The 26,929-nt window shown below is 36.9% G+C and overlaps 4 protein-coding genes across 6 annotated transcripts in view; 3 read left to right on the forward strand and 1 right to left on the reverse strand.

Annotated features, from left to right (window-relative positions):
• LOC118261778 (protein vestigial) overlaps nt 1-26,929 on the reverse strand; it is a 337,798-nt gene that overhangs the window by 15,738 nt on the left and 295,131 nt on the right. The gene's annotated exons all lie outside the window — the stretch shown is intronic.
• LOC126910623 (uncharacterized) lies at nt 298-1,661 on the forward strand. Its single transcript, XM_050701706.1, has one exon. It carries the CDS (start codon nt 398-400, stop codon nt 1,523-1,525), a length of 1,128 nt encoding a protein of 375 aa, XP_050557663.1. The 5' UTR covers nt 298-397; the 3' UTR covers nt 1,526-1,661.
• On the forward strand, nt 4,694-5,826 carry LOC118282323 (probable salivary secreted peptide). The gene is made up of 2 exons (XM_035603348.2): nt 4,694-4,937; nt 5,592-5,826. Exons 1-2 carry the CDS (start codon nt 4,749-4,751, stop codon nt 5,730-5,732), a joined length of 330 nt encoding a protein of 109 aa, XP_035459241.2. The 5' UTR covers nt 4,694-4,748; the 3' UTR covers nt 5,733-5,826.
• Nucleotides 10,291-16,883, forward strand: LOC118281469 (uncharacterized). Of its 3 annotated transcripts, none has more exons than XM_035602041.2 (2): nt 10,291-12,818; nt 16,229-16,883. In XM_035602041.2, the coding sequence occupies exons 1-2, from the start codon at nt 11,333-11,335 to the stop codon at nt 16,234-16,236; spliced, it is 1,494 nt and encodes a 497-aa protein (XP_035457934.2). In that variant the 5' UTR covers nt 10,291-11,332; the 3' UTR covers nt 16,237-16,883. The 3 variants fall into 3 exon arrangements, with proteins under 3 accessions (XP_035457934.2, XP_050557656.1, XP_050557655.1); XM_050701699.1 differs by having other exon boundaries at nt 16,550-16,883; XM_050701698.1 differs by having other exon boundaries at nt 10,291-10,924; nt 11,519-16,883.

A 26,929-nucleotide genomic window follows, 5' to 3' on the forward strand; every position in this document is an offset into this window, starting at 1 on the left:
GGAGCCGCAATGAATTGTCATTATATTCCCCAAGTACCCTCAAACTGTGGGAAACATCGAGAGTATAAGAAAGTGGGTAATTCACTGTTATTTCAAGGTTTTTTCATTTATGAAATTAGCGGGGAATGAGGTACTTATTTTTTGGTGTTCTTTGAAACTTTTTGGTATGGGCATTTTATTGATATTAGCAATACCTACTACATTTTGGGCTACTGTATTCTGTAAATAGAAACGTATACCTATTTAGGTAGATATATCTTTATAAGATTTTTAGCATTCTAATCTTGTCATGTACATATTGCCTATATACATCGCAGTGCAGTGCGAAGCGCGCTCGTATACGGTCGTGTTTACAAAACTCGCGAATCGCGCGGCAATAGCCGCTGCCTGCCTTACTATGAGTACCCAACCACTCATAGCCAATGAGTTGCTGGCATTTATTCAGCATGCCATCGACACGATGGATGAGGTTAGCATCTTGCAAATCTGCAAATCTAACTTCAAGGAGGAAGACATAAGTAGCGGCAAAAAGTTGCTATTTCAATGTCTTGGAAAGCTGGACGAGATGCCAGCTCGCCGAAGAGACGGAACGGAGAAAAGTGTGCAGGATATTATCACCTTGCTGAAGGTGACAGATCCCGACGACGTGCCTGCATTCGTGGCAAAGGACTTGCACAAGCTGCCCCCTGTCACCTTTGATCACGTCGACGTTACCAGGTTGCTCAAGGACATCATATCCTTGAAGACAAGCCTGGCTGAGGTACAGTCGAAGCTGATGTCATCCGAAAATACCATCGGAGAACTCCGTGCGGAATTATTGGCATTACGCAACACTGTTGTTGTAAGTGGGTCACCAACACTGTGCACCGACGACGCAAACATATGCCGCGGTGCAGCGAATGCATCGGTCAGCAGTTTTGAGTCGGCGAAGGCGCAGGCATCGCCACGTGCGGGCGCTGCAGTGAGTCACTCCGCCGAACGGCTAGCGTCTCCGGCGCAGGCTACGACACGTGTGAGTACGTCGACCCCCAAACGTGCTTACGCCGCCATCGCTGCAAAAGGGGGTAAGCAGACTCAACAGGGCGAAAAGCCTCACGCGGATCTGCATCAGGAGGTTCCTAAAAAGAACCAGAATGACAAGGAAGGCTTCACTTTAGTCGAAAGAAGGAAGAAGAGGAAGCCTACTTGCCGCAATCAGTGCGGTACCGCATTGACAGGACACAACCATCTGCTGCGTCCTGCTGTACCAGCGACACTGCTCTACGTGTCCCGCCTGCATGACTCCACAAAGGTTGAGGAGATTGTGGAGTTTATCAAGATCAAGGCAAAACTTCATCTGAAGGTCGAGCAGCTGCACTCTCAACACAGAGTGGACTTCAAGTCCTTTGTAGTCAGGGTGCCGACTGAACATCTGTCGACCTTAATGAAAGAGGAGTTTTGGCCGCGAGGGGTAGTCTACCGACGGTTCCGAGGTCGGCTACCGGACACTGCGCGACACACGACGCCGTCTCTTCGTGTGACCTAGTTATTAAGTACAAAGTAATTGTAATATTATTAATTGTAATGTATGTATAGTATTTATAAATTTTAATGTATTAGTTTATAGTATTTGATATGGGCCTATGAAGCCTGAAATAAATGAATAAATAAATAAATAAAAATATACACAAAAAATATCTATAATGTCCGAAAATCGTGTAACAATGTACATATTTACTTTAAATATATCCACTTGAGCCTAAGCTGTAGATATAAACACGATGTTTAGAGGTAATAAAAACAAAACAAATTGTGGGTGAAATAATGCGGTGAGCTTTGCTCCTCCGGCCTGTAGTCTGGCGTGAAGGCTTTAAATTCTTATTTATATGATAACGGTATAATTCTTCGCCGGCCCATTTCGGTGCTCCCTATATATAAATATATACCTCCTTTGTAACAACTGTTCGGATCAAGTTTTTTACCCAAGATAAAGGTTTGAAAGGTGAAATAAAATTGTGCGAGGATATTGTTGTTGGTCTATTTTCGTGTTTTTCTTTACAGATATAATATATAATGTGTTTTGTTATCTATTTATTTGTTGTTTGTGAAGTCAAAGATGTTTGTCTTTAATACCATGTTGCTGGTTTTCAGGCACTTAAATTCTAAGTTAACAGTAACATGAAGTCCTTTAAAATTCAATCATGTAACAAATAGGCGATATTTGCTGAATGATTAAATTATTCAGTAGCATGAACATAAGTCTTCATACATCATTATGTTAATCATCAATACAAATAAAAAATAATATAAATAACCCCACCAAAACCGTAGCCATGCCAGCCCTGTAATTTAAATAATCATTAACATATTATTAAAAAAATATTCAACTACTGCTACCATAATATAAACATACTTACTTAATTAATTTATTAACAATCATCACGTAAATAAAATTAATATTCATAACAAACATTTCAGTAAAATAGGCTCGCGTCCAAATAAAACAGGGGACATTATTCCACACGGCTTAAAGTGTACACCGGCCCCAAAAGTTGTGTTACAAACGTTACAAACAAGTGTGCGGTGTTATCACGTCGTAAAATAAAAGTAATGACCACATTGCGTTGCCCACTGTACGCGACTACGGTACTATTTGAATATGTATGGTCAGTTGTATTGAAATGTGAATTTTATTTTAATTGTGTTAAGATTTTTTCTACATTAAAACAAAATAATTCATTTGAATATTACAACTATTTAGTTAATCTCATTTCTCAATTCAAGTTACAACAAAATATTTTCATATATAGGTATTGTCCATCTTTTCTTCACTTGTTCCCCATATTTCTATATTTAAATTCAGCCATATTAAAAAACCACTACATTGATAATCGTATATACAAGACAAAGGGTATGAAACATCAAACATATCTATATCTTGTTTCACCTACAAAATGATTGATCCTACCTTCGGTTACCAAAATAGATCACCATGAACTTTGTACGAGGTCTAGGGCTTTACATCACCGACTATACTCATATTATTACATAAATATTTTCTTTTTGTTTGAAAATGGTATGACAGATTAATATTTAAATTTATTTCATGTCCAGATAGAGGATGGCCCTCTATATCCTGCATTCGAGCTGAATTTTAAAAGAGAATGTCTCCTCAATTTCTTGGAAAAACCAGTAATTACATAATATCATAATATGAATCGGAACCCACCTCTCAATTAAAATCCAAATTATGTTTGTCTGTTCATAGCACTTTACCGACTAAACCACTGAACTAAATTTAATGAAATATTGTAAATAGCTAAAAAAAAAATAAGAAAAGATTAAGATATTAATCATATAATAATAACAACGCGATATAATATTTGTCGTTGTTTTGACAAAGTCAATCGTACAAGTTGGAACGACTTCGAAGCTACGTCTATGAAACTATTTTGTTCTATTGTCAGCAACTCGATGGGATACCTAAGCATTACTTATATCTTTGTTCCATATAAAAAATTAGTAAAAATTCCGACTTAAATTTTGCTGTTTCAGTTCATTACGAAACAAACATGATAAAAATAAGTACTTGCATAATTCGTAATATTCTTCTTTTGTTTTGTCATTGTTCCTCAGATAAAAACTTGTATTACGAAGAAATAATTTACATTGATGGACAGTATCTACCTCCTAATCCCTTATCCTCTCTTATGAGTCGGTTATCAATAAGGAAAATGATAAATTATAAATATCATTCAGATATTTAGTACAAAGAACACATGAACTGTTTTTGTACTCATTTCAGTACTTTATAATAGGGAATCGTGACATACGAGTATCTTCATGCACCATGTCTCACCATGCATTTCTAGTTTTTCATCGATATCAAAATGTCGAGACTAAAGTATTACAGTCCTGAAATGTGAATTAAACTTAAATCATTTCAAGAGCTTTAAAAATAAGAAAATGTAGAAAGATATTATCTAGAGTAGAAAATGCCAATAGTAATTTGAAATGTCAGTTTTTATACTTTAAAGATGAAGTTAAGTTGCCAATGTAACATTTTTTTACTCATCGCATTCAATGTCCACGTAGCGTTAACATTGTTACAATTAATTAACACTAACATATTAAGAGAAAAACTACCTTCGAATCTCATCTGACGAATAAAGGGCTACCAGTAATAGATGGCATCATAACCCTCAAATGCGAACGGGATAAAAAATAAGTTGAAGTCGTTTCACATCGCCCACATCTGGTACTAATGTGTCCAACTTTTGATAAAGCCGTAGTGCCCAACGAATTGGGCGCGTCGAATCACTTTCTCGTGTTCAACTGCTAAGTGATATTTTAAGGTCGAAAAGTAGTTTTTTGAGGTTATTTTCCAACACATGGCTTTGTTTTATTAATGGCTTTCTAAGTTGTACGATTTGTAAGCTGTTATTATGAGAACCGAACTTTAGAAGACTGAGGAATCGAAAGAATCATTGACCAACAAATCTATCTAGCCATGTAAATGACCTAGGCACTGCCCTCCCCAGCTATCATCCAGAACAAAGAAATGAATCATAGGATCAACAAACCAACAATCATTCACCTATCAGTGAGCAATCGATATCTCTTATCATATCATCTCGATATGATTCACCATCTTATCACTATCATTTTATCTCAAGTGCACACGAGATGGAATATAAATGCCATAGAAAAAAAAATACATCAATATACTTAAAGTATTTTTTGTTTAGTCAAGTCGTGTTAATTCCAAAATGTCTCTTTTAACTCAAGTTACGTTGTTGTGTTTGTGTCTGTCTCTGTACAATGCAGCGGACTTGCAGTTAGGGTCAAATGCTAATGCCCAGTTGGGGTACCAGGAGATTGTCAAACTGGGTTCTGTGCCTTTGTCCACGAGGACCAAGAATGTGTTCTACAACTCTAACAACACTAAGACTATTAAGGTGAGACCTTTACTTTTGTTTGGTGATATATTGTTGTAGATGATGTAAGGTATCCTTCAAGCATTTAGCATGGACATGTAAAGTGGCTGACAGTATTTTTGATAATGATTCCACAAAATTGTTGGTTTGAAATATTAGGTCTTAGAATTAGGTTGTCCAGTATGTTAGCACTATTTATATTTATTTAGTTTTCAGTATTATAAGTCTCTTGAAGCAGTTAAAGATAAGTCCAACTGGGATTATCTTAATGGAAAAACCAAACAGCATTCACGGACCGGCTGAAAAGAACTCTTGAACGCGTTTTATTTTTTCATTCTACAAAAAGCATTAGATTTTTATTGGAAACTTTAATATTTTTAACTGCAAATTATTTTACAGTGATTATAGTATCATACTTAATATAGTTAAAGTATATTGTGTATTGACATCATGATCACCATCAGTCTACACAATTGCTAGGCAAACCTATTCAATGGCATGCCACTGAATTTCATCTTTAAACGTAGGCATTCCACACCGCCAGGCATTTTGCATAAATATAATAGGTGTATATTTTGCACACTGCACTATTTTCGCTCATTTATTGATATCACATGCATAATATTTTTGTCAAAGAAATATTCTATACTAATAATACATATCCTCCTATTACAGAGCATATCAGCAGTGGACATTGACAAGTCGAAGGCTGTAGCAACCATCACAGCTGGTGGTATCGGCTCCTCCTTTGTCAACGTGCGGCTGAAGAGTGAGAAGGGGAAGGGACTCAACTACCTGGTCCAGATATTTGTGTGATTGCAAACATATTGATGTTGTACTATCTTATCATTGACTTTGAAATGTATACGTGAGAAATATACTATAAAAAACATACTTAATTTGATACTTATGTTGTTGTTTTACTTATGCCTGTTTTTCTATGAATGCATTTAATCGATTTATTGTTTGTGATATTCTGAATTAAAATTTTAATGTAGGTATACACATAGTATGTATGTTATCCTTCTCCATACTGTTATACCAATAATATCCCAGGATAATAAAATTATGCAAATGACCCGAACTTATGAAAATAATAAATGAGTAAAATAATAATTTTCAAATCTTGATTTAATGAAATATTATAGAGCGCAATCTATGATCAATAATGCAGGCTATTGGTTGGTGAAACGTTATTAATTAGTGAACTGATTAAAATTCCAATAAATAACAGTATGGCGGTGTTTAATGAGTGCGTGTAAAGTATGCAAATGCAAGGTATATGGGACTACGCTCACATATTGGTCACGGGGCAGCGATGCGTGGACTTACACCAGGAGCTGGTGCTGCGAAATTGTATATTTTATATAAGGTTTTCACCTGGTAAGTTATATTTTGACTCGAGTGTACCGTACCGAACCTATTGTAATTGTCTGCTCGTGTGCACTTACCTCATAAAAAGGTACTACTTTGAATCCATACAGGAATATACTTTCTTTTAAATTTTAACCATATTGTCGAGAATTAGGCTTATTTTAAAGTCCCATAAATTCAGATCGAAGGACCATAAAGTGACTTAGTAGGTAATCTTGCTTAGTAAATTAACAATTCAAATTATCGAGTGATACATTTAACATAAATTATAATACACAAATGACAGTGAACAGTTACACGTAGAAACTTCAGTGCTGCCATCTGTTGTGACCACAAAACTAGAATCAGTCTGTTACGCCTTCACTGTTTACCGACATCATTAATTTCCCTTACTCGCCTCAACTTGAAACAAGAAACATGCTTTGTGTTTTTTGTTTTAGAACTGTGCCTAGATAAATAACAGATAGTATAACGTCGCTTGATATTAGAGAATACTTTTTTTGAAGATTTAATAACTTGCATTGTTTTCTTCACTGCCACCTATTAAATTTTATATAGATCATCGGTTTACCGTGGAAAAATGGTTTTTTAAAAATATGCAAAATTTGTAACGTATGTTTTCCAGATTCTTCTTATAAAAAGTTGCATTCATCCTACCTGTTTTAACTAAAACTACAGAAAGACGTGAACTGCACTTTAGCAGGAAGTCAAAACAGCAACTCGTACCAAAGGACCAAAATCAAAATACTGCAAAATATTTCTATGTCCAGCGCGGTTGTTGTCCGGCTCCCGCGCTAATATGTTGACTCTGGCCCCGTTGAATATGCAGTGCACTGGGCGTGCCCTAAACTCTTGTAAGCCTTTGTTTGGACCCGATATTGGATCCCGACGTTTATCGGGCACTTTGATACAGTCCCTAAAATATTCATGTTGTTTATACGCGGGGCCGTGCGTTCGTTACCTATACTGTGATGAGTTTGTACCGTACTCTGGCTAGTTTCAAAGTATTTGTTGCTGTTATTCATAGAGGAAATAGACTCTAGAATAATTTCTCTTGTTGGTAGTCATATCAATCTCTTGACTGATTTCATGTTTTATGGACAAAATCACTTATTGTTTTTTTCGAATATGATTTATGCCATTACGTTCCCAGGTGATCACATCGCATTATTACTAAAACAAATATCCAAAAGTTAACACAAACACAAAATTAATACAAAATTATTCATACACTAGAAGTACACTATAAAATAAAACAAACGACAGTTGTGGAAGACTTAGAGCTTGTGACGGGAACAAAGTGTGCTCCTAGTCGGATGCGGTGACATTACGTCGCAATCAAACGCTCGTTAACACGCCGAGTAATTACTGCCGGACCTCCGCGCTGACTAATATTCTCCAGCAGTTTACTGGAACAGGTACAACTTATACACAAACTGTTTATTGCAGAATACCAGTCGAGTTATGCAGCTGTAATTGAATTTAATGATATTTCATTGGTTACTAGACTATGTTTCATTGTGGAAGACGTCTTGCATTGTTGTTGTATTGAAGATATTCTACTACAGTTCAAATACTTAGATATTTTGTATAAATTAATTTATAATAGACACTATCGTAATGAATAAATAATGTAAATCTTTAAAGAAGAAGATATGTAGCATTTATAAACGAAAACTTTCACATAAAATTAATGGCAATTTTCTTAGCTAGTACCAAGTTTAATATTAATTTGATCTTAAACACAGCTACAGCCTAAGTTTAGCTAACTAGGAACTATAATATCTGTGGCTTCTGCGAACCTATTTAGTTTCATCAGCAGTTCGACGAGGAAGACTTACTAGCTGATGACTAAGTAGAACTGGTGGGATACATAGCACACATAGTAGTACTTCTATGTAGATACACAGCTATTAGTCAGGAAGGGTTGTCGGTGCTAGGAGAAACTTAGGAACTACTTTAGAACTTAGGCCTTGCAAACCGACACTTTGCCGCTACGCCCTGTGTGGCTTTGAATAACTTATGTTGCTTCTCAAGTTTATCTCGTATTTGCTTTATTTTTTATTCACAATAGGAAATGTTTGCCTAAAATGTTTAGCGGCTCAGCATTTTAAGGGAAGGGTTGGGAGGTAAATGTTTTAGCAGTGTTTTTGTGAGTGTGTTAAAGTTTTTAGTTTAGCTGATGTGGATAGTGATACAAATTAATCTGGTGAACACTGAATTTTACATGTTTTAGTAAATTAATACTTAAAGTGAATTGAATAAGGAGCAATATTGAATTACAAAGCTTATTTAGATAACGAATTTGCTTATAGCCCTGGCGACTGATTGAAGATAATGATAAATTATAAAAAATATATAACACTGCGGGCAACACTTAACACACTGAATGCACTAAGCACTTTACACAAAAATCTAACAAGTGAATACCGTGATTACCTCTATACAAAAACTATAACAATTGATCGAATGCCTACCAGTACCTCTTTGTCTAACCACCGTAGACTATAAAGCCAGGGTTCCTCTTATTTTTCCCAATCAATATAGAATACCTCTCACATGCCACGGTAGAGGCGGTACCTACTGGTCGCGAGGCACGCGTGACCAATTGTGATCGAGTGCCGAGTGCCGATCACGGTGGAAATTGTACACTATATCCAGAGTTATTGTTCTTGTCCACGAGAAAACTAAAAAATAACATCTACGTTTTGTTGTAATGAAGATTGATTCTGCTTTGCTGGAAATTTTGAGTGTACATTGGACTTATAGGAATTTGACAACATTTTTGCTTTATTCTCCGCTACTTCAATTTCTGTATTTTACATAAATTGTACAAGTTTTCGCATTTTCTGCACCAGAGGCAGAGATAAACCAGATTAGTAATAAAATGGCAAAATATACATAAAATTACTGTCAAAAATTAAATATAGCATAACGCCGCCGCACCTGTTATTTTCCTACGGACAATGTTGACTGAAGGTTTCGTGAACACCCATTTTCTACGAAATACTTATTTACTGAACCGAGCTTATCAAACTGTATGTTTTTATATGGTGATAAAAATACCTACTTAAATAATCTAGTTATTTAATAATATGAACTAGTGAACATATACCCAAGTCGCACGTTACACAATCAAGCCAACTTCTTAATACCGTAACACTAGAACAGTTTGCTATGTCGAGAGCAGTCACGTATCGTTTTTACTACCGCCTCAGCTGCTCGCGCGGCCAATTGGAAGAAAAAAACCAAGTCATTTAATATTTCATCTGAGCTCCGACCATTTCATGAGGGAATCAATATATTTTAAATTCTAATTCTGTTCAATACTCAAAGAGTCTTTTACAGCGGCAATCGATTCTGTTGAATATAAAGTGGGCCGGTTACCGCTGGGCCGCGGTGATTTTGTTGTGGGGAATTTTAATGTTTCATTGTGTTTAGGTGTCGTATGTGCCGCGATCTGTTTCTATGTTTGTTTGGTTATTGGTTTTTGAATCGATATGGTTTATGAATCGGGATTGTAATTCGTTGAGTCCAGTTGTGGATTATAATCACACTGTGTGTTTTGGTATTAGAAGAAGAACGTTATCATTGTTAGTGGTTTTTTACTTCGAAATAACTCGGTTGCTTTTAAATCTGCCACCAAACCTAATAAGTCAGCACACAACAAGCGTTATAAATAACACCAATAATAACAAAGTCATAACTATTGTAAATAGGAACATAGTGTTGAGCATTACAGTAATCGGCGAGGGACAAATTGTTCATATTTTCACGGGAACACATTGCACTGGAATATAACCGGATTGCCGGTAATGAGGATTGTGGCGCGCGTACATTAAGGACCGGCGGAACAACGGCATTAACAATTATAATCCCCGTTCACTGCGCTTATAGTGTGATTAAGCATGCTTATGTTATTGCTGGGCATTACCGGAGCGTATGTGGTGGACTAATTATATGACGACTTGCAAAGTATCTGGTAGATTGGGGGTGTTGGGAATCAAACCCAACATAGCCTCGGCAGCCGCGCTAGCGGCGCGGTGCCTATCTCGGCTGAGTCATCGTGGTGAGCGGCGCGGCGGAGCGCGGTGTGGCGAGGGGGGCGACGGAGCGAGAGGGGCGACGGAGCGAGAGGGGCGACGGAGCGAGTGGGGCATAAAAGGTCTTGCGCAGCGAGAGGGGCATAGAACATCTTGCGCTCTCGGACTCCACCGGACGACGGTCGACACTCGTTAATTTAAATTCATTTTGTTTGTCCGGGATTATCCAAACTTGTAATTGGGAAGCGAATAAACCGCGCCTATCAACAGCATACAGTCCACTTATTTAACATCCCGTAGTGGTGCGAACATGGTCCTTTGTGGAACTCGCCAGCCTAGTTACGAGGTTTGAAGAATTCGGGATCATCTTACTACTTCGGTCTCGAAGCCCTTTTCATCTGCGGTCTTCAGCAGCGACAGTTCCTGCAGGAGTCATCAATATCCTGACGAAGACTATTCGCAACGCAACCGCATACATAAGTTCGAGAAACGGAGAATTGACCGTTGGACGGACTTTGGACCCATCGAAAGTGACAAGTCATCTTCGAAGACAAAGAAGGACGAAAAATTGCAGATCATCGTTTATCCTGTGTATGGTTTAGACATTCTGTGAGTTCGTTCCAATTATTTCCTTTCTTTTTTCACTAGTTTATGTTTAAAAAGCAATATTTAGTGAGTTCTTTCCATATTTTTTTTCAATTACGTTTGTAATTCTTCATTTCAAAGCCATATATTTCCGTACATTCACTGCTTCTGCTTACAAAGCTTATTCATCTTTTCAAATACATCTAAATAAGACATACTTGCAGTGTCTTATCTATAACAGCTGTCAGGGTCATTAGCCGTGCAACAGGTGATCTATTGTTCTCGGCGTCAAGTCGTTAGTGCATCGTATATTTTTTGCGCATGTTTTTTGCTTATACCTTGCTTGCAGAGTAACCGGTTTTTTACTGTCCGGTATTATTTAAACTTCATTGCAATCAGTTATTTTCCATCAACATGGCTGACGAAAAGATTGCTAAGTTAGTTAAACGACGTAGCTGTATGAAGTCTAAATTGACAGTATTTGGTAACTACCTACATACTTTAGAAAGTTGCAATGAACTTAGCAGTTTACAGCTTTTAGACTTAGAAACAAGGTTCAACAGATTTGGTAGCTTATACGATGATTTCGACAAATTACAGTGCGACATCGAGATGTTGTCGGAGGAACCCGACGATGAAGGCGAGGAGCGTGAGCAGTTCGAGAATCAGTACTACAAGCTCGTGGCGGCGGCGCGGAGACTACTCGGTGCTCGCCCTCACCAGTCTTCTCAACTTCCGGATGAATCCGTGGCGAGTTGCGGGGATGGACGCTCAGGTGGTTTCAAATCCAATTGCGTTAGATTGCCAAAAATTAATTTACCCTCTTTTCATGGTCACTATCAAAACTGGCTTGAGTTTAGGGACACTTATTTGTCATTGATACATTTAAGGTCAGACATAGATAACATAAATAAGCTGCACTATCTGCGAGCTTCACTTAAAGGTAGTGCACTATTAATTATTGATAATTTAGATTTTAAAGCAGAAAATTACGAGGCCGCTTGGAATTTATTGTGCAGTAGGTACGACAACAAAAGGTTACTCGTGAATAATCATGTTCACGCATTATTTAATGTTGAACACATAAAACATGAATCATGTTCAGCAATACGCCATCTTATAGACGTAACTAATAAAAATTTACGTGCGTTGTCGACGTTGGATCAACCAACTCAGTACTGGGACACGCTTATCATTCATATGATGGCGGAGAAGTTAGATAGTGTTACACATAGGGAATGGGAAGAACATAGAAACACCTTAAATAATCCTCCATCTTTAGAAATTTTCATAACTTTTCTTAGTAACAAAGCAGATTTATTGGAAACTTTACAAGAAAATAAAAGTAAAACTAAAATACACAACAAAAATTCATTAGATACAATAAAAAATCATTACAATCAACCTACATCTACAAAATACACTCAAAATACATATTTACAATATAATACAAATAAAAAACATAACAATACATATAAAAAATCCTTAACTTGCCCAATGTGTAATCAGAATCATTTCTTATTCAGTTGTGAAGCATTTAGATCTCTTTCAATTGAAGAACGTAGACAGAAGGCTAAAGATGCTAAGGTATGTCTCAATTGTCTACGACCAGGGCATATTGAAACAAGATGTAACCTAGTTCCTTGTAAATATTGCAAGAAAAAGCATAGCACGCTGCTTCACATGCATGAGGCAGAAACTACCGTTCAACCATCTCTTCCAGTTAGCAATTTAGATAGTTTTTCTAGCTCAACAGATGTTCTGGACACGACTACTCCTCCGATTGTTTTGCTTTCCACAGCGCTCGTGAGGGTGGTGGACAGCAAGGGCAACGTGCACACAGCTCGGGTACTGCTCGATAATGGCAGTACAGCCAACTTCGTGTCAGAATTCCTTTGCGGTAAGCTGGGTTTGTCACGACGTGCTACGAGCACCACAGTGACAGGTATAAATAATAATACTTCGCATAGTTCACAATCTTGCAGCCTTACTATTATTTCCAATTATGATGAGAAATATAGACTTCCAGTGGACTGTCATATTTTACCTCACGTTACCAAAGTTTTACCGTCTTCTTTTATTAACATAGATAATATTACCCTCCCATCAGGAATAAGTCTAGCTGACCCTTCATTTAATACTCCGTCAGCAGTAGACATCTTACTTGGGGCCGATATATTTTGGTCCGTCTTATGCAATAATTCCATTGATTTGGGGAAAAATCAACCCAAATTATATGAAACGAAACTGGGTTGGCTGGTGTCAGGGTACGTTGCCCGCCATAAGTCACACACTTCTCCTCTTGTTTGTAATTTTTTGAGTGAAAAGGCCGATCCAGACTTAGCTCGTTTCTGGGAATTAGATTCCGTAGCAACCACGCACGCCCTGTCTCCTGAGGAGCAGGCGTGTGAACAGAGTTTCATAAAAAACACCTTTCGTAAGGACGACGGGCGCTTCGTCGTTGTTATGCCGCTGAAGAAGGATCCTTCAGTCCTGGGCGATTCCTATCAAAAGGCGAAGTGTCGGTTCTTGTCATTAGAGCGTAAATTTCAAAGAGACCCTGTCTTTAAAAATAGATACATGGAGTTCATGCATGAATATGAACGTTTAGGTCATATGACTGAAAACATGCCGTCTTCATTTAGCCGTAGTGACAATGTCAATTTCTTCTTACCTCATCATGGCGTGGTCCGTGAGGAAAGCTCTACAACCAAGCTTCGTACAGTCTTCGATGCATCGGCCACTACTTCTTCAGGTTTGTCTTTAAATGACATACAAATGGTCGGACCAACTGTACAAGATGACCTATATTCCATCTTGGTACGTTTTCGCCAACATAAATATGTTGTTACTGGCGATGTAGAAAAAATGTATAGAGCCATAGAGCTCAATCCATCTCAACGGCATTTACAGCAAATTATTTTTCGCTTTAATCCCAACGAACCTCTTAAAACTTACACTCTCAATACGGTGACTTATGGCACGGCATCTGCTCCATACTTGGCCACTAAGTGTCTTGTGAGTTTAGCGTCTAATGCTCTTGATGATGACGTCAAACAGTCAATTCAGAGAGATTTTTACGTGGATGACTATTTAGGAGGCTCTAATTCTTTAAATCAAACCATTAGTATGTGCAAGGGAGTCATTTCAGTATTAAAATCAGCACAATTTAACTTAAGAAAATTTAAATCCAATAATCAAACAATTTTAGATCATATTTCTCCCTCTTCAAATAATTCCAATCAAATTTTAGACCTTTCAGACAGTACTACAGTTAACACCTGTAAAACTTTAGGTCTCAATTGGATTTGTGATTCTGATATCTTGTCGTTTTCAATAAATATTAAGCATCCCGCCAAAACCATAACTAAAAGACACATTCTTTCTGTCATAAGTCAGATCTTTGACCCGTTAGGTCTTGTGTCCCTGTGCGTGATAGAAGCCAAAATTCTCATGCAAAAATTGTGGATAAATAAATATCAATGGGATGATGAAGTCTCTAAAGACATATTGGACTCATGGATCGTATTTTCTGACACCTTACCTTGTCTAAATCAGCTGAAAATTCCACGTTGGGTTCTCAGTGATAACTGTGAACGGTACGAAATACACGTTTTCTCAGACGCGTCACAGAGCGCGTACGGCGCTTGTTTATATATAAGGTCCGTGCAGCGTTCAGGGTCAGTAAATGTAACACTTGTTACATCTAAATGTAAGGTAGCGCCCATAAAGCCCATGACGATACCTCGTTTGGAGCTTTGCGGAGCTTTATTGGCTGCAAGGTTGTGCACTAAGGTATTATCTTCTTTAACTCTCCAAGTTGACAAATGTCACTTTTGGTGTGACTCTACCATTGTGCTGGGGTGGCTAACAACATCACCATTGCAGCTAAAACATTTCGTTCGCAACCGTGTTCACGAAATTCAGGAGAGTACAGAGGGTCACTTGTGGAGCTACGTACCGTCGAAAGACAATCCGGCGGATCTGGTTTCCCGCGGGCTGAAGGCCGATTCCATCAGCAATTCATCATTGTGGTGGTCTGGTCCCACTTTCTTGTTGAAAGATGAAGTATTGTGGCCAAAAATGCCCAATCAAAAAGAGAAACACGATCTACCGGAGTTAATTTCATGTTCTGTCGTGTGTTGTAGTACTAATGTAGATCCTATTTGTAATTTAATTAAGAACACATCTAATCTTATTTATTTACAAAAAACAATAGCATATTTACAAAGATTTATTTATAACTTTAGAAACAAATCCAACAAACGAACCGGTCATTTTTCAGTCACTGAACTTAAAACCTCATTATATTTACTGTTGCACAAAGCTCAGTTGGAAATGTTTCCTGAAGAATATGCTATTCTCAAAGCCAAGAAATCCTTACCAAATAAGAATAGACTTATTTCCTTGTCTCCTTATTTAGACTCAAACAACCTCATACGCGTGGGTGGTAGGCTTGATAACTCTCCGTATAGTTTCGATACTAAGCATCCCATCCTATTATGTAGCAAGCATCATTTTACCAAACTAATCTTTCATTATTATCATTTAAAATATTTACATGCTGGTCCCCAGCTCTTATTAGCAAATATAAGACAAAGTTATTGGCCTTTGGGCGGTAGAATCCTTGCCAAGAACATTGTGGCAAAATGTGTTCGTTGTTGTAGATACAAGGCGCAATGTGCTCAACCTATCATGGGGCAATTACCATCTTCACGGTCTGAATTATTATATCCGTTTTTACATTGCAGCGTTGATTACGCAGGACCAGTGATGATAGCGGACAGGAAAGGCAGAGGTTGCAAGCTAATTAAAGCTTATTTGGCAATCTTTGTCTGCAATGCCACTAAAGCATGTCATGTCGAGCTCGTTACGGCTTTATCCAGTGAAGCTTATATAGCCGCGCTCAATCGCTTTGTTTCACGTCGTGGGAAACCACAAAGTATCACGTCGGACAATGGCACAAACTTTGTCGGAACATCGAGTGAACTATCAAAGGTTCTTGCCAGATCTGACCTTGAAGGTCAATTGGCTCTTGAGGGAATTGAATTTAAATTCATTCCTGCATATAGTCCCCATTTCAACGGTTTAGCGGAGGCAGCCGTTCGTTCCATAAAACACCATTTAAAAAGGTTGTTACATACCACTCATTTTACCTATGAGGAAATGGCTACATGCCTCGCTCAAATAGAAGCTGTTTTAAACTCCCGTCCTCTTACTCCTCTTTCCTCAAATCCTCTTGACTTTTCCGCACTGACACCTTCCCACTTCTTAATTGGCCGACAACTTAATGCTCTACCTCATTCACAGGATTCTGATGTAGACATTGGGAAGATCAACCGCCTGGAACGCTTCAAGAGAATCGAATGCATTCGTCGACATTTCTGGGACCGTTTTTCCCTAGAATACGTGGCTCTTCTTCAGCAAAAGTAAAATGGCACTCGACAAAGACGGAGCTTAAGCTAGGCTCCCTCGTCTTGATAAAGGATAGAGCACTTCCTCCTTCAATTTGGAGCCTAGGGCGAGTGACCAAAGTGTATCCTGGCAGCGACGGCATTTCCAGAGTCGCAGAGGTCCTAACGAAAAGGGGCACTGTCAGGAGGGCCTTTAATAATATTTGTCCCCTTCCAGAGTCTTGAAGTCACTTCAACCCGGGGAGCATGTTGGGAATCAAACCCAACATAGCCTCGGCAGCCGCGCTAGCGGCGCGGTGCCTATCTCGGCTGAGTCATCGTGGTGAGCGGCGCGGCGGAGCGCGGTGTGGCGAGGGGGGCGACGGAGCGAGAGGGGCGACGGAGCGAGAGGGGCATAAAAGGTCTTGCGCAGCGAGAGGGGCATAGAACATCTTGCGCTCTCGGACTCCACCGGACGACGGTCGACACTCGTTAATTTAAATTCATTTTGTTTGTCCGGGATTATCCAAACTTGTAATTGGGAAGCGAATAAACCGCGCCTATCAACAGCATACAGTCCACTTATTTAACATCCCGTAGTGGTGCGAACAGGGGGCTTTGAAAAACGTCTTGTCTTTTAGGGATCTACTCGGATTGTAAGAAGAAGCCTATTGTCAACATTTATTGAAAAAACAAATACTCATATTATCTAAATAATAACACCTTAAATCCCTTTATTTATATCTAGTAACTTAGATTCCATAGCTGACAATTTATTATTATTTAGTGCCTGCAATTGTACGATAATTATATTTATGTCGAATGATCCAGCGGCTATTATTGCAATATGAACGGGATCTGTAATAAACAACACAATAATTTGTCATAAAACCGATACAATTGTAAACAATGTCTGGTTCTCGTTTCAAAATGTATTTGTATGCATAATTCAAATCGGCGAATTCATTAAACCATCGTAAACCGACGAACTTTCTTATTTTCCTTGTATACAAAGATGACAGAGTACCTCGAGCTTTGGTCCCCAGTCGGATTATATGTATACCTTGTGGTCTTGTTTATACAATCCGATACATATTTAACGTGTAATATAGTTAACATAACAGATACATAGACAGGTAAAGGATTGCTCTTCCAAGAACACAATATTGTTACTACCTCATATTTGTGTGGAAAACTACGAACATACTTTCTCATTTGTATAAAATCTGAATACCAAATTGAATCAATTTGAACAGAAATGAAACCCTAATTCCCGTTAGCAAATAAAATATGAACGTTATAATCGAAGGCACAATCAACAGAGCGGTGAGACGACTCGCCGCCAATTCGCCAACAGCGCTCACTTTATTCCATTCGAGTCTAGCTCGTCACTTTTATTCCGCACTTTGGCTTCCACCTCAATTCAGCCACTCTCGTCTTTCCCTGCATCTGAATTTACTGAATTATCATCGCGTTCAAAACACACTCCTAAACTATGAATGTTAAGGTCGGAATTAGACTGGTATGTGTTCTATCTGCAATGTTTTTACTTTTCATTGCGACGGAATATGATGCAGAAATGTAAGATGTAAGGACAATTGAGTAGGGAGGGGGGGGAGTGTGTAGTGCGTCTTTGTCTCAACGGTGGATTTTTTTTCAAATACCTACCTACGTATTGCTCTTTTTAACGTCTGTCGGGTTTCAAAGATATTCTGCGAGCTGCAATTTACGTAATTTATGCTTGCTTGAGGCGGATATCTTGCGATCAGAATATTGTGGAATAATGAAGCATTAAATAAAAATTATTGCAGGCATTTTGCAGGAGACAAAGACTTGGAGCTTGTGTCTGTTAGTTGCTCAACATCTCTAGGGAGCCTCATATTTTTCATCTTCTTGTGAAACTTGCGTGAATGTGATATTTATTTCAATTTACATGCACAAAATATTGTGTACTAAAATAGTCTGAAACATAAATTCTGAAATGTTATTACACTTTTCGAAGGATAATAGTAAAATAGTATATTTTTTGTGAAGAAACTTTTTTTTAAATAATATATGTATATACAAGACCCACAAACACTAACGATAAAATATATAAAATAAAAACATAAGAAACAGCAAGTCCTAACTATCTTCCATTAATTCTTGCGGCAGTCAACTTTATGTTTTGACTAATAAAAGTAAATAGCAGCAATAACATAACCTACCCCAAGCACAGCTCCGCGCCTACGAAGGCTTATTTCATATTTCCTGACAAGACAATGGAAAATTTGACACCTGAATCTGAAACAATGTTTCGACGGCACTCACAGCCCTCGAGGGATTTCAATATCGCTTTTCAGTAACAGCCGGGAGGGCCTGTCTCCTGATATGAAGAGAGGAAGACTGTTTGTATGGCTTTGCATAAATGTAATTATGGGGAAAAATATTTTGGTCCTTCCGTACGATGACAATGGTTTTGTATTTTTTTTTTTCTTGTTTATATTCCAGGTGAAGTTTAAACAGCCCTGAGTTTTTGCCCTTCTTAAGAGCAGATGAATGACTCATTATTATTGTGATAACTATATTAATCAATTATAATATCGTAATCATTCCTGACGCCCCATTAAATAAAAAATCACAGCCCAACCGTCATTTTACCTTCTATAACTTGAAGTACTCTGTCTTGGGAATTTGTTTATTTCCCTGAAGTATTGTTTTATATTGTATTTATTTCTCACGGCACACATTATTACAAACACGTTTCTAACTCAAATAAAGCGTTAGAGCGCGGCCATGTTTTAAAAACAGATAGTGTCCCGTACATCGTTCGTTTAAGACAGTGGACCTCTTTATGATATCATAAGTCGTGTAAACATATCCCGAAGTCGTTTGGGGATTAGTATTATATTGTGCTTGGAGCTCGAGCGCCGTAAACACGGGATTCGTCATCAAAACTTTATTTATTGCTTGTCTATTATTATTGCTTATGACTTGAGATTATGTTGGTCCTTCCAACTGGTCCTTTGGGTGACAACTTGTTATGTGCTCTTGTAATAGTTGTTGCTAAGGGTTTACATTGAAATTATGTTTATACTTTTCGCATTATAATTAGTAGTATCTGTTTGTTTGTGATTACGTGGTTAAATGAATCTAAAGACTTATAATATCACTGTAACAAATTCCGAGTTAAGAGCTAATTCTTATTGTGGGTGTTTAGTATATAACCCCCTTTGGTCGAACCAAATACTGATAATAAATACAGCGCAACTAATATAATTGCAGTCACTACACTTTGTTTTTCTTTGCTCTTTTTCCTCTCGAAAAAATGCGACTATGCTGAAACTTGAATACAAAATTTAAAGGGAAGGTAAAAACATGCACAGCTGAGTGTACAAAGCCGCGGCAGTTCAAACAGGCCCTTCATTCCGTATTCGTGCACGCACCGAGCGTAACGTCTCCCGGCCTCGCTCCGGTAATATTTAAACTGCATCAGCCTTCTAAGTACAAAGTATTTATACATATGTGTAAGGGGAAGAGAGTACTCATGTGACATGTATCTGGCGAGGAAGTTCATCCTTAGTGGTGTATATTTAATGAAGAAATCGATTATCTAGTATTTACTTTCAATGGAAATAGATAACACGTATCCTCGTTTGAGATGAAGACAAATGTTCGTGCAGACCACAACAATGCACCGTAAGCTCTACAATTCGACAACATTACGACAGACAAGTGCTAAGAATCTTCTTTGTTACCGACCACAATATACAAGCTCAAAGAAATTGTATGAAAGTATTTCCTTTGCGAGCCGGCCGCTTCTGAGCGCTCACGTGAAATTGTAAAATATTGCAAAACGCTATACCCGATGGTGGATTATTGCGGTAACGAGAAATTTCCAACTGACATCGTCGGCGGATGCACGTACACCGATCTCGATGCACTTAGTACTGGGAACTTTTCCCTTGGTATTAGAAGATCTTTTTATAAAACCAACTCGCAAACAGAAACGAATTCTATTACTCACGAATAAAGTCGATAATCGTATCGATGAATCCGATCTTACTCTTTAAGTCACTTTTCGCAAAAGGGATGTAAGATTTAGTTTGTTGATTGAAGAATTTGAACTTTATCGTTTTAAACATTAGATTGATTTTAGTCGAGTAATAGGTGAGTTTATATTCGGAAAGCGTGAGGAAGAAACGATAGCATTTGTAGACTAAACTGCGGGATGGCAGGCAAGACTGAATGCGATGTAAGTAAAGGAATTCTTTTTATTTTTCAATTAAGTCTAATGAAATCTACGGCGCGGTACGTTGGTATAGCGGATGTTACAGCTCGATAGTTTGATTTAATAACTTTCCAATTTGTGAGATTCTTTATAGACTTTTTATCGGAAGAATTTTTAATTATACTTTATGATTCTTCTTCTTTATTAAGTGATCGTTCTTCGATAACTGTCGCTTTGAGTTTTCTGTTATTTCCAATCAGTTTTGTACGAGATAACATTTTCTTGTTCTAGTTTTATTGTGACCGTATGATTTGAGGGTTCTTTTGTATCGAACGGAATGCGACAAAGTTTCGAAGGATTTTATATTTGAAGTACATTTTGTTCTATTTTAAGAAAGCCATTGAGTCTTCAGATATTTGGAGAGTAATTCGAGGGAGTTTTGTATCCTTTATATTGATCAGATACAAAAATAAATGGCGTTTCTATATTTATTTTGCAGACATAATGTTGCAGATATATTATTATTATGTTAGGAAAAGATACTTCCTCAAAATTACTGGCTTATTATTTACTGGTTATGTATGTAACATTATATTCTAATGAAAAGTATTTTGAAACTTTTTTATTTTATTAACGATTTACTAGTAGCCAGAGAAAATCCCAACACTGAATTGAAAAGCTACACATAACACAATAATTTAAATACCATAATACATGTAATAATAACAAAAGAACTTGAGACGCCAACCAGTAAGTATACAATAAAGTCACCACTCACAAACCGCATTCAACTCTTTCCATTCATATTCTCATTAATTCCTCTCATATTTTATACAAGTGCATTACGAAAGTAGTTCTTATTGCTATACTAATTAAAGTTATAATTGACAGTATAAAAGCGGTAATTACTTGCTGCTGTTTACATTAGCTATTAATGTCGTGTTTATTTTGTTTCGCAGAAAATGTTGCAAGATTATAAGAGAGTTAAGTGTACTTATGATTTAAAATTTTCATACATTACTCGTGTTTTTTAAATCTAGTCAAAGTAGTTGAATGTGTGTACTTAAAGTCTCGTATGTACTAGGCAATAATTGACGCACCACATCGTACAACACGATCGTCGTACCGATGCACAAAATATATTACATTCGAAGATATAAGGCTTAATACTACTTGACCAGTTATTTCTTAAATAAGTAAGTACGTTAAAGCATTCTAACAATACCGACTTTTTGATAGATAAGTGATATTATTATTCAAACAACTATTTTGACCCAGAAAGTAGAGAAGCTCTTTACACCAAAGTCAGCACCTTTTGACTTTTAACTCACATCCATTAAACTAACGACCCAGTTAAACAATCAATTCATTCAATAAAAATATGACAAATGTGTTCCATTAATCACTGAGCTAATCACTCGCGTACAAAGAAATATATCGTGAGTAAAATTGAAAGCAATACGTTACGAAGTTTTCAGAGTGCAGAGCAGGGAGGTGATTTGTCGCGGCAAATGGCCGAGACGAGATTAACTGCCGCCGCGCGCCGATAGATGGCACTGTCCACTGCCCGTTCTACTAAGACGCGGTCATTTGATGGATTTAATCATTGTGATTTAGGTAAATTGGTATTTTGGGTGTATTAAGATAACTCATTAACAAGCTGGAGTTAACGGTACGATTTTTGGTTATCTCATTATAATTTTTTCGTGATAATGTTTGAAATTGTATATGATATTATAATGTTATTATAATTCATAATCACAGAGTGGGTACCTACGTATTTCAATCTTTTATGTTTATCTAACACTATTTAAATCTTATCATTAACTTCTTTTGCCAGCGGCTTCGCCCGCGTTCTCGTAGTATAAAAATATCATAAAATCGTAGTTATAGTGTGATTGAAAAACAAACATCCAAACAAACTTTCACATTTATAATATTTGTGTGACGAATACGTGAAGAGTACGTCAAAGCAAGCAAAGCGCTTTGTAATAAAAAATATATTGTATCTAGTCATACCACAAAAGAACAACAAGTACAAGTAAAATTGTACACCAACTTGCTTCTAACGCATCTTTTCGCAGACACCTAAAGTATAAGTTTAACAGGCACTTACACGCGATAACTTGCTCACTACTGAGAACAAACTTTTCTAGGAACTTCTCCAGTACTTTTCCTATTAACACTTTATCAAGGCTACAGGTCATGTAGATGAACGTCGACTCCGGGACCCGAAATCTCAGCGAGGTAATCGAGGAAATGCGAACCGCTAAACTATCTCCAAGTTAACTTCATAAATCAATCGCCTGTTTCCTAAAACTTGTTTCAAGTTAGCCGCTACCGTGCAGCTGCTTAACCGGCTGCAAATCACGAATATTAAAATGTTTTGTGATACTAGTTCTGTGTAGTTTTAAATGTTGTTTCATGAAAATTTCTTTGACATAATTTAACTCTAAAGTTATGCGTTAATTTACTAATACTTTTTGTAATTATTGACAAATTTAAAAGACTATCTTTGCAAGTATTGATTGAGTGTGACATAAAAAAGTCAAAGCAAGTCTACTATGCATGTTTAATTAATAATCCAGTTAAATATTCTTACAAAAGTGTTTATAATGATATCACACTCAAGTTAGCAGTCAACAGTCCAATATCATACCAAAATCTTATTACAAAATAAGACAAACCAGTAGTACCTATCTCTGAAATGGGCACGACTTATATAAGTAGGAGAATTTGTGCAGAAAAGGCACATTAACTGGTGTTCCGCCTTTGGGTACGATCGAGTGGAGCTCTGAGCCGCGCGTCCTTTGCTACCACTCGCCATTCAAGAGCCTTGTTACCTCAAAGGTTGGCGGTTCCTCAAACACACTCACATGCAGCTTATAATAATAATTTTCTCTTATTGGAGGTATTGCTGTACTGTGATTACAGATTCCTATTACAAACTTCATGTTAAGATTGAAATATTTGAAATAATTATTGGTAAATAAAGTTGTGATAGTCTTCAAGTTTTACTTAATGCCTCAATTTTTATATCAGTTTGACATTTGCATTACAAAATTATAAGTCAAGTTTCAAGGCAATAAAAATGCCAAGTGCTAAACCAGCACAGGCAGCCTACATTTCCTTAAAAGTCATCCAATGAATAGCTACATATAAAGTATCGCATATGCATAAAATTGCAATATACGGTATCCATTGCTGGGCAAGCATGGCAGGCACACGCCATAAATCGTAGTAAGCGCGCAACGAAAGATATCGTGGCAAGTGAGACGATTAATTTGCATATCGAACGGTTCCTAGGAATTCCCGTGGGAACTACTTTAGTTACTTAATTACTAACGTTTCTAGTATTTGCTTTATTATGAGTTTAAGCAGAATTCGCTTGTTCTGTTAAATAATTTTATTATATTCATTTCCATAGTTTTACTGGATTGCAGATTTAGTGGATCTTTATTTCAGATCTTACCATTCTAAATAATAAAGTTAAAAGCCAGATAACCAAGTACATAGAAAAGTTACCAAATGGTGTTTTCATACAGTGGTATGGGAACAACTTTTGGAAGATTATTTCAAAAAACAATTTTCGAAACTTCAATTTACCCATGCAACAACCATTTTAATGTCATTTAAACACTCATCTTAGGGACTTGGTCGGTTTAAAATTTCCACAAACAATAAAATCACCCAATAGTTATAGTAATTTTATTTTATAAATAAACCCGTTATTACATTTTTGTGTAAAACTTTTGAAATCCCATTGACCAACCAATTTATTATTATCCGTTGATGTCATATTATTTTACAATAGTGTTGCGGTTATTTAGTCCATTGCTAATAAATACACAAATTAAATGACAACATTTTGTTTGAAACTGATTATGGCTTATAATAGCATTCACAAATTAATGAAAACTGTCAATAATTATACACGTGCACAATTTAGTGTAGATGTTACTATTGATATTTGAAATTAACTCAAACTAGATTAATATTGTGGCATTCACATATAATATTTTGAAATATTAACTTTCATGTTCATTCACCACATTTGAATAATAATTAATAAAATAATTGCTAGTTAATTTATTTCAGCACAGATTGTTTATTTGTTTCTCCCTTTAAACAATAATATTGACGGTTCAAATAAATTCAATTGACACGATAAGTGTAGTTACCGAAATCATATCTCTTTTTGTTTTATCAACTTGAAATCAAAACTAAATAAAAGATTACATTAGTCCCATAGTAGTGCTAGTAATAACAACACTTTTAATAAATTAAATTAAAAAATAAAGAAAGAAATAAATACATACATAACCTCACTGTCTGTCTCTTATGGGGTAGACTAGACAATGGTACATAAATATATTAATTATCATAAAAAATCCGCTACGAAAGTACATGCCGTTCCAAATTAAATATGTCTACCACTGAGTAGTACCTAGAGATCTAGATCTTCGTTCTACGTCTAAATATCGATCATTTATAACCTTAACGATCGCATTATTCATACAACGGTATGCATGAAACAGCTCGTAGGCCGTAGCTCGTAGCCGCGTAGCCGCGTAGCATGTACGTAGCAATCAAAATTCTGAACGTAACGGGGCGATTTCGCATCGTTCAGTGGGCGCTCGCGGACGCAACTGAAATTAATTACTATCCTCTACTGCTTACACGATTTAAGGTGTATTTTTACTGTTATATAAATTAATCTACTAAATCAAATTAATATTTTACAGGAAATTCATAGTTGTTTTAGAAATGATAAACAATTCAACATGTTTTGCATTAGTAACTATAAACACATAATACGTGACACCTGCACTGCAATCTGAAAACAATAATTCTCGCATTCATAATAGGCAATAAATAATTAATTTCCAATTACAATTTCACGTCCCTTATTAACCTCAAATATAAACACACTTAACGGGCCGGTTATTGCCATAAATTGTAATAAAACGTTTAATAATGTATGGAATTTGTAAGGTCGGCCATGCAATTACGACGTATAATTGGGTCAACTCCTGCGAGTGGCCCGTGGCTAATAGCTTAGCCTAAATCAATTGAACATAGCTGATAATTGTGAGGGAGTCAGCCTTAATGGAATCTTTGCTAATTCAATACTTCAATTTGCATTTATCTTAAGTGTAAGACTGGATTAATTTATGAAGATCGAAGTGCGACTCACGCTTTATTTACTTTATGAGACGAAATTGAATTTTCTTTTTGATAGATGACATACTTTGTAACGCTCCTTTCGCTGCAAAAATACTTGACGGGGCCATTAGAATAATTTTTCTACTTGATTTATAATAATATAAAGTTAGAAGAATAAAATGTTACATTTAACTTTAATGTAATCTAAATTCTTGTTAATCTTGGAACCTAGTCGACCCTTGTCACATTATACTCTGGAATTCTTATTCTAAGAACTTTACATAAAGTGCTCGATGATAAGAAAGCTGAAAAGAAAACAATCGATGCATCTATGATACATCACATATTACTAACTTATAACTAACTACCCATTACAACTGAGAACAAAACAGAATCAAGCGCCCGTTAACTCAAATTCAACGGAGCAGCGGAACAGCTCGCCCTCCGCTCTTGACATTAGCACAAAAACCATCTAATTTTCTCCTAGCTGTAAACCCATAAATCTACAATGGAGCTCCGCAGATCCACGATAGAAGAAACTGTAACGCGTTAACGTTCCGACAACAAAGAGGCATTCAAAACGATCTCCGTCTTAGTTAAGAGGCCGACACTTGAAACGCGTTCGTCAATGCACACTCGAGTTATTGCTTTCGAAACGAGCGCTTCCCTTTACTTCTACCACTGTACCCCAATATTCCAATATTTGAAAATCTTCACAGTCACCATTTATTTTACATTGCCGGAAATGTTCGCACCAGTGACTATTTGGTCAGTTCTAAACCAGCAATGTACAGTGTATGCCTCAAATATGTCGAGTTAAATGAAGCGTGTAGAACCCCCGATGCTCGGGCATCGTGAGAGGTGCACGGTGTAAGTGCAGGGATGCATTATGCAGTCGGCGAGTCGATGGAATTACTGCAGTCGGGCCATTGCGAGCATCATCGTAAACTTAGTTCAGTTTCGCTAATGTTTAGAGATGGTTTAACCGACTGTTAGCAACTTTGACAGCGGGTTTAACTCCACAATACGGAGTTGAGTTTGGGATGTATTGATTGTAGTGTCTAAATACGGATTGCAGTTTGTATTCTAAGTATAGCACGGTGCAGCTGTCCGAAGTTTGAGCTGCTAACTGCAGTTGCATCGATGACGTGCCTAATTAAAGCCTTTAATCTATGCAAATAATTTATGACTTGAATACACAATGACTTTGCAATGTCACATAAAATGAGATGCGTATTTTTC

This window comes from Spodoptera frugiperda, chromosome 20, assembly GCF_023101765.2.
Source record: "Spodoptera frugiperda isolate SF20-4 chromosome 20, AGI-APGP_CSIRO_Sfru_2.0, whole genome shotgun sequence".
Taxonomy (NCBI): Eukaryota; Metazoa; Arthropoda; class Insecta; order Lepidoptera; family Noctuidae; genus Spodoptera; species Spodoptera frugiperda.

What these genes read in the sequence shown, in the direction of transcription:
- LOC118281469 (XM_050701698.1), top strand. Translation starts at nt 11,531, where the DNA reads ATGTTGTCGGAGGAACCCGACGATGAAGGCGAGGAGCGTGAGCAGTTC.
- LOC126910623 (XM_050701706.1), top strand. Translation starts at nt 398, where the DNA reads ATGAGTACCCAACCACTCATAGCCAATGAGTTGCTGGCATTTATTCAG.
- LOC118282323 (XM_035603348.2), top strand. Translation starts at nt 4,749, where the DNA reads ATGTCTCTTTTAACTCAAGTTACGTTGTTGTGTTTGTGTCTGTCTCTG. An exon ending in ACAACACTAAGACTATTAAG is followed by an intron (nt 4,938 to 5,591) that starts GTGAGACCTTTA and finishes CTCCTATTACAG; the next exon opens with AGCATATCAGCAGTGGACAT.